The sequence below is a fragment of the Populus trichocarpa genome, chromosome 2 (genome assembly GCF_000002775.5).
Source record: "Populus trichocarpa isolate Nisqually-1 chromosome 2, P.trichocarpa_v4.1, whole genome shotgun sequence".
NCBI classification, from domain to species: Eukaryota; Viridiplantae; Streptophyta; class Magnoliopsida; order Malpighiales; family Salicaceae; genus Populus; species Populus trichocarpa.
This window is the reverse complement of record NC_037286.2, coordinates 8,867,555-8,875,257: the sequence shown is the minus strand read 5'-3', so window position 1 is coordinate 8,875,257 and position 7,703 is coordinate 8,867,555. Positions and strand designations below refer to the sequence as shown.

Sequence of the window (7,703 nt, the reverse complement as noted above, 5' to 3'; positions counted from 1 at the left end):
GACATTAATGACAGGAGAGGGAAAATCATAGTCTTCGAGGAAAAAGAACTCGTAATCCACCTGGAAAAAACATTATGCCTGAAGTCGTGACTGGAATTTTGAAGTCAGTGCAACACCAACAGGTTTAGTTGGGTTTAATGTTTATACATTTATTTAATTAAATGTATGGATATACGTTTTGATTTATGTTTAGAATTTTTTATATAAAAAAATCTTACACGTTTATTTTTTTTTGTTGGAAAAAAAATTATTCTACTAGTAACGAAATACAGGTCAGATAGATGGTAAAACTCATTACATGTTGTTTTTACTGTTATGACTTTTATTATTAGAATATCGAATATTGAAATTAATTTTTTTAAAAATACATGAGAATATTAGATTAGTTATTAATAAGATAATTGAGAAAGCCTAATGAGTTTTTTTAAAAGAAATATTTTTATAATAATAAACAACAATGTTAGCAATTAATTATAGAATTTTTGTTACAGAATTATTGGAAAAATCTAGTAAATTAAAAGTTATAACCCATGATGATGATTAAAAACAATACAGGTAAGTAATTACATAGTTAATGAGTATCTTATCCATTCAACAAAAAAATGTTTTCCTAAACAAATAAAAAATATATATATATAAGGGGTTGGGGCTAAAGGTTTCATAAGTCTTTCATGCTAAGAAAATGAAAAAATAATTTTAATATTAATCATATTATTCTTTTCTATAAAGATTATAAGCTTTTTTTTTAAGAAAGTCAAAAGGTTTGGTAAATGCTGAAACGAAAATAAATAAATTCAACAAGTAGTTGGAAAGTCAATAATTTTAAAGTGCTTTAAAAATAACTTAGGGCATTGCAAGGGGGTGAGAAACTTCCATGCGTGTAACTGAACTCCTCAGCCTAAAAATATTTGGCTATTTTTACTTATTAGAAAATTTTTTTAAAAATATTGATGAAATAATATAATTAAAAAATAAATAGATAAAATAGCACAGTTTATACATTTAAAAAATATGATATTTATAGCTTATCATTATTTAAAATAATAATATCTAAAAAATTTATTAAATAAACAAGAGAAAGGAAAGAAAAAAAAAGACCTTTAAAACATATCGAAACCTTCGATTATAATATTATTGGTACTATAAAAAAAATATTAACAAGATAAATCTAATTACATCAAGAAATGTTATCAACAATAACTTAAGTGAATTACACTTGTCATAAAAAACAAGTGAGTCACTTGCCATCCTTGAGGGGCAAATGTTATATACTTGAGTCATTGTTGATGACATTTCCTGATGTTGTTGGATTCATTCCATCAAAATATTTCCAATAATATTGATGGTGTCATAATCAGAGTTTCGGTATATCTTTAGAGTCTTTTTCTCTTTCATTTTCTCTTTTATATTCGGCTCATTTAATATTTTTTAATATTGTTATTTTAAATAGTGATAATTTATAAATATCGTGTTTTTTAATTCTGACATATACAAAATATATTATTTTACTATTGTTTTTCAATTATTCTACTAATATTTTTAATTTTTTATATTAATTTAAAAAAATTAAAATGATTGGTTGCGTAACAGACTATACTTGTCTTTAACTAAGAAAAAAATTAATAATAATTAGTTAAAATAAATGGATTTAGATAACTAATCACACCATTATCAATGATTGGTGACGATTTTAAAATTTTTAGACGGTCAAGTCTCATAAATAAAATAATAAATATGGTCAAGATTCGTTGTCGTCACTGAAACATGACGATATATAGTAAGGTTGATTCAATAATAGTAATTGTATTTTAGAAGCAAATACAATTAAGATTTTTAATTAAAAAATAATAAACCATGGAAAATCAAGGATGAGTACACTAAAAAAACTATAAATAAAGCATATGAAACTACAAAAAAAGACACAAAGATAAAACACAAAATTTATAATAATAAATAAATTTAATTGAATTTTATGTATTAATAATAATAATAATAATAATAATAATAATAATAATGAAAATTAATCCAAATTTCAAATGCCTAAATATCGTAATTCTCCAAGCAAAATCACAATCCACAAAGCATGCTCCTATGCCGTAATCATCAAAATTACCTCGGACTCCTCGCGTCCCCGTCCCGCCACATTACAGACTCCAGAAGCTACTACTATCGAAAGGATCACTGCTACTGCTACTAACACCGTCAACATCTCTCATTTATCACCTCGGAAAACACAAAAACATTGTGCGACTGATCGGAGGCCGAGAAGTTGAAGTCGACGGAGTTATCATATGGGTGTAGAGAAAGGGACTCGTGATTCAGACATTGAACACGAGGAAGACCTCGATGAAGAACCAGGGGAGGTGATCGAATCAGCTCCTCCTCTCAAGGTTGGCGAAGAGAGAGAGCTTGGTAATTCTGGTATAAAGAAGAAGCTCCTCAAGCGTGGCCTTGGCTGGGAAACTCCAGAATTCAATGATGAAGTCACTGGTACTAATTTATTGTTTACTACAGCATTTACTTGTTTTAGTGATACTAGTGTGGTTTTTTGTGATGAATTTTGAGAGAAATTGCTGTTCGTGTGATCTGAATGCAGTTCATTATGTGGGCACATTACTTGATGGTACTAAGTTTGATTCCACAAGAGATAGGGATTCATCTGTGATTATGAAACTTGGTCAAGGTAAGTCCCTTTTAAGAAAAAAAGTTTTTTTTCCTGCTCGGAGTTGCTTAATTTGTGTTTTTAGATTGATTGATTGATTCTTATGTTTGTGGGTCTAATAGGGGAAGTGGTGGCTGGATTGGATCATGGGATCATTACCATGAAAAAGGGCGAACGTGCATTGTTCACGTTGCCTCCTGAATTGGGCTTTGGAGTGACAGGGCGTGATGCTGTGCCGACGAATTCTTTTGTTCGATATGAGGTTGAGCTTGTTTCGTGGATTAAGGTGGTGGATGTGAGCAAAGATGGTGGAATTATAAAGAAAATTGTGGAGAAGGGAGATAAGCACGACCGTCCTGGTGATTTAGATGAAGTCCTTGGTACTTCAGTTGCTCATTTTGTGATGTACTTTTGTTCCTTTCTGTTAATCATTTGGAATGCATGAGTGGGATGATGTGGGTGGGTTTCTGTATAAAATGCAGTGAAGTATCAGGTGGCCCTTGCTGATGGCACTATTGTGGCAAAAACACTAGAAGAAGGAATTGAGTTTTATGTAAAAGATGGTAATGTTGATCAATTAGAATTTTGTGGTTCTTGTCTGGGAATATCAATTATTTCTTGATGATGCCTACTTTTGTTTAATAAAACTTGTGCTTTTATTCAGGTCATCTATGTCCAGCATTGCCAAAAGCAACCATGACCATGAAAAGGGGAGAGAAAGTCAAACTAGTTGTTCAGCCTCAATGTATGTCTTTCACCACTGCTACAAATAATTCATGAGAGGTTATGGCATTGTTCATCTTGATATTGAGTCCAAACTTCATGCTTTTTTAGTTGTGTATCTCATAGGCTCCCTTCTTTTAAATTTTAATTTTAGGCCTTCATCTGGAAAAATGATGTTTGCAGATGCTTATGGACAGGAAGGAAAAGATGCTAGTGATGCAATCTGTCCAGTCCCACCAAATTCTACTCTGTACATTGATCTGGAGCTAACATCCTTTAAGCCTGTTATTGATGTTACTGGTGATGCTAAGGTCTTCAAGAAGATCCTGAAAGAGGGGGAGGGCTCCCTTGTTGCAAATGAAGGTGCAACAGTAACCAGTAAGTATTCCGATATTGGTAAAATCAATTAGGTAAGGAGTTTTTTGCAAAGTGACATCTCACTTGGGTCTAAAATGAAATTAGTGTGCCAGATATGTAAACCTGTCCAGGAAAACCTTAGTGAATGGGGATTGCTTAAATAGTTCCAGCTTCATGTACAAATACCTGCTTAGTTTGATAGGAATATATAGTTTAAATAGTTCCAGCTTCATGTACAAATACCTGCTTAGTTTGATAGGAATATATATGTATATTTGACATTGAATCCCTCTCTCTCTCCTTTTCTCAGTGAATCCATTTATGCCACGAATAACAGGCATTCAGAAATGACAACAGCAACTGACTCTTCCAATACTGCAAAAACTATTTACTTACTTAAGAACTGATTGATCCAGAGAGCAAAACATCCTTTCTAGCCCATAGATTTCTTAACCATGGCATTGCGTAAATGTATGCTCTGGAGATATTAATCTTTACAAAATTCTTCATGCAGTTAGCTATACAGCTAGGCTAGAGGATGGAACTGTGTTTGAAAGAAAAGGAATTGATGATGGGCAGCCTTTGCAATTTATAACAGATGAAGGTTAGTTTAACTCTGATGTGGTTTGATCTCTTCGTTATGGTATATCATTTACTGTTTCTGAGAATTGCTAATAGAATAATATTGCATTTTCTGTATCTAGAGCAAGTGATCGCAGGTTTAGACCGAGCTGTGGCAACAATGAAGAAGGGGGAATATGCAATATTAACAGTAAAGCCAGAATACGGCTTTGGAAACGTTGAAACAAAGAGGGATCTTGCTATTGTACCCCCATCATCAATCTTAGTCTATGAAGTTGAAATGTCAGATTTTATTAAGGTAGTCAGTTCAGTGATTGTATTGTAGAGCTACAGTTGAGATACTACTGGCTATTGTCAATATAATAAGACATGATAAACCACACAATCAGAGATGGCTATTTGTTAAGCTGCATCCCCCCTCCCCAAAGTCTCCTTTTACTGTCTGATTTAGGATTGTTGACCCAATACTTTCTGCTGTCTAACAAATAGGAGAAAACACCATGGGAGATGAATAATCAGGAGAAAATTAAGGCTGCCGAGAGAAAGAAAGAAGAAGGAAACCTGCTATTTAAAAGTGGGAAGTATCTAAGAGCTGGGAAAAAGTATGATAAGGTAGCTCAGCACTTGATTTCTCCCATATTTCATTGCTTATGGTCAGATCTAGAGATTTTGATTTATTTTTAACTGCATGTCCCATCCCATCAGGCTGCAAGTTATGTTGGTGAAGAGGAAGTTTTTGGGGATGATGAGCAAGAGCTGGTAACAGCAATGAGAGTAACTTGCTGGCTGAACAAGGCAGCATGTAGCCTCAAACTTAATGATTTTCAGGGAGCAATCAAGTTATGTTCAAAGGTAAGATGCATCAAGGAAAGTAGTCGCCAAATGCTGTCAAATTTAAAAAATCAGATTACTTGAAAAATTGTTTTTCAGTGAGAGATTATATTTGGGAGGAAAATTGATGATAAAATAATAAACATAAGAATTGAGTGTGAGGTATGGGATCTCTAAAGTTAATTCTGAGATATAAAAGTTATTTACTGGGTTGGAAAAATGTATGCTCGAGTTTGTCATTCTAGTCCCATAAGCTTTTACAAGTGAGTAGAAATTTGATGGCATAACAGGTTTTTCCGTTGGCACCCCTGAGAAATGGGTTCTAATTGCTATGCAGTATTTTCATAATTTCATTGAAAGGGGCAATGGCTAGATGCTATAAATGTCCTTCGCTCTTGTTGAAATGATGACTCTAGGCTGTTCAGTGTTCAGTAAAAATGATCTCCGCATTTTAACTGGTTATGGGTTGAAGAATGAAGCTTCTATTTAAAATGGATAGAGAGGAGCAAATTCTCTCGGCCTTCAGCATTTTATAAGGCTAGTTAGGGATGATACAAGACAAGATGACATTTTGTATTCTGTGTTTTGATCCATTATAGGTACTGGATATTGAGTTCTACAACATAAAAGCCCTTTATAGGCGGGCACAAGCACTGATCCAAACTACAGATTTGGTCTCAGCTGACATGGACATTAAGAAAGCTCTTGAAGTTGATCCTCAAAACAGGTACTAGAGGACAGAGCACTTTTTTATACGTTTATAGCTAAGATTTTCTCATGCGTGTTCCGTGTCTTTTTCAGGGAGGTGAAGTTAATTCAGAAGACATTGAAACAACTTCAAGCAGAAAGTAACAAGAGAGATGCAAAGCTCTATTCCAACATGTTTGCGGATATGACAAAGCAAACATCTGCCATAACCAAGGTAAAAAAGACAATAACCATGTCAAACACGCCTTAAATTTTAAAGCTGAAACGTTTGAGGTGCTTTTCCAGCATTCGGAGGAAATGCTGTGAAATGGTGTCAAATGCTATTATTTTATGATTGGATTATTTTACCAACTTTCATGGAACTAGTTTCTACCACTTTTGAGGAGGATGGTAAAGCTGACTGTCAATAATATTCTGACAGAAATTGAAAGTCGAGAGAGCAGACGATGACATGAAAAATGTAGAGGCTGTGGCAATGGAAATGGGAAATGTTGCTGATAGTTCATATCCACCTGACAATGCAAAGGCTGTTGATTCCTGTTAGCATCTTTGTTAAAGAAAACGTATGTATCATAATAACCTTACAACCAAGAGGGAAAATGCACGCACAGATGCAATAGAATTATTGTCTACTGTGAGATAACAAATCTCGTTCGCTGCTCATCTTTGCATTATAATATTAACCGTACAGGGAATGCAACATTTGGACACCAATGAGGAATTATTTTTTCCAGTTTCCTGCGTGCTCTATGTTTTCTTTTCATTCTATTTTTGTTCCCGTTCTTCATACCATGTTTTAGATTCGAAATTGATAATGTACTGCAAGACATGATTTGAAGTTTCAAATTAGTGGCTGAGAAGGTTAACTTTGTTTGATGTCCGGAGGTTTGATTAGTTGGATGCTTTTACTTGCTTCTTCGGAAGTGCGCTGTATTTGAGTGTGTACGTGTTTTAAAAAAATATTAAATTGTTATTTTTTTTTGTGTTTTTTTTTATGATTTTAATATATTGATATAAAAAAAATTTAAAAATTAAAAAAATATTTTGATTTATTTTTAAAAAGTAATATGCAGCAAGATACTAAATGCACACTAATTCAATTATTGCAGTCCTGACATTTGAGATGTGTATGGTATTTAAAGAAAAGTGTATTTTAGAAAAATAAAAATATATGAATAATTAAAAATTAAAAAATACTCTTAGTTTCATCTCTCTCTCTCTCTCTGAAACATCCATAAATTTATTTCCGCTTTCTGTTTCAAATCAATGAACCTCACCTCATCTTTTCTATTTCTAAACAATTTTATTTCTTTATTTTTGTCATTATATTTTTTTTAAAGCTCAATCACCAACCATGATTCAGCTTTTCTAATCACAAATCACCATAGATCGACAGTCTGAAATCAACACCCAAAATTCCGTATAAACCTTTTTATCTCATCCTCTCCAGTCTCCACCATCCACAAATCATTATCATCAAGCGGGAAATAGAGGCTGAAGTGATTGTTTGGGGTTAAGGGAAAAGCAAGAAGAAGGGATGTACAAGCATGCCATTGATTTACCGAAGACAATCACTTAAAATAAAAATAAATATTCTTTTAATATCAGCACATTAAAATAATCTAAAACATAAAAATAATATTTTTAACAAAAAAAGTAAAAAAAATTTAGAAGGTGCATATCGAGTTCTCAAATAAGCACTATATCTTTTTCTCTTCTCAACTTTTCTTACTACTTTTCCTCTCTTCCCTGAACTTCTAGTGATTGAAATATGACAATAATAAAATTTAAAACTAAAATACAATAATTTAAAAGAATAAGAATGAAAAAAAAATTAAAA

The 7,703-nt window shown here is 32.6% G+C and overlaps 1 protein-coding gene across 3 annotated transcripts; it reads left to right on the top strand.

Annotated features, from left to right (window-relative positions):
• The first annotated feature begins 2,062 nt into the window (after positions 1 to 2,062).
• On the top strand, positions 2,063 to 6,739 carry LOC7467250 (70 kDa peptidyl-prolyl isomerase). 3 transcript variants are annotated; one of them, XM_002302365.4, is made up of 13 exons: positions 2,063 to 2,490; positions 2,597 to 2,683; positions 2,785 to 3,042; positions 3,145 to 3,225; positions 3,327 to 3,407; positions 3,569 to 3,763; positions 4,257 to 4,346; positions 4,447 to 4,622; positions 4,814 to 4,936; positions 5,030 to 5,176; positions 5,755 to 5,882; positions 5,957 to 6,077; positions 6,285 to 6,739. In XM_002302365.4, exons 1-13 carry the CDS (start codon positions 2,292 to 2,294, stop codon positions 6,405 to 6,407), a joined length of 1,809 nt encoding a protein of 602 aa, XP_002302401.3. In that variant the 5' UTR covers positions 2,063 to 2,291; the 3' UTR covers positions 6,408 to 6,739. The 3 variants fall into 3 exon arrangements, with proteins under 3 accessions (XP_002302401.3, XP_024450273.2, XP_052306142.1); XM_024594505.2 differs by lacking the exons at positions 2,063 to 2,490; positions 2,597 to 2,683 and having other exon boundaries at positions 2,974 to 3,042; positions 3,540 to 3,763; XM_052450182.1 differs by lacking the exons at positions 2,063 to 2,490; positions 2,597 to 2,683; positions 2,785 to 3,042; ... (2 more) ...; positions 3,569 to 3,763; positions 4,447 to 4,622 and having other exon boundaries at positions 4,323 to 4,346.
• The last annotated feature ends 964 nt before the right edge of the window (positions 6,740 to 7,703 follow it).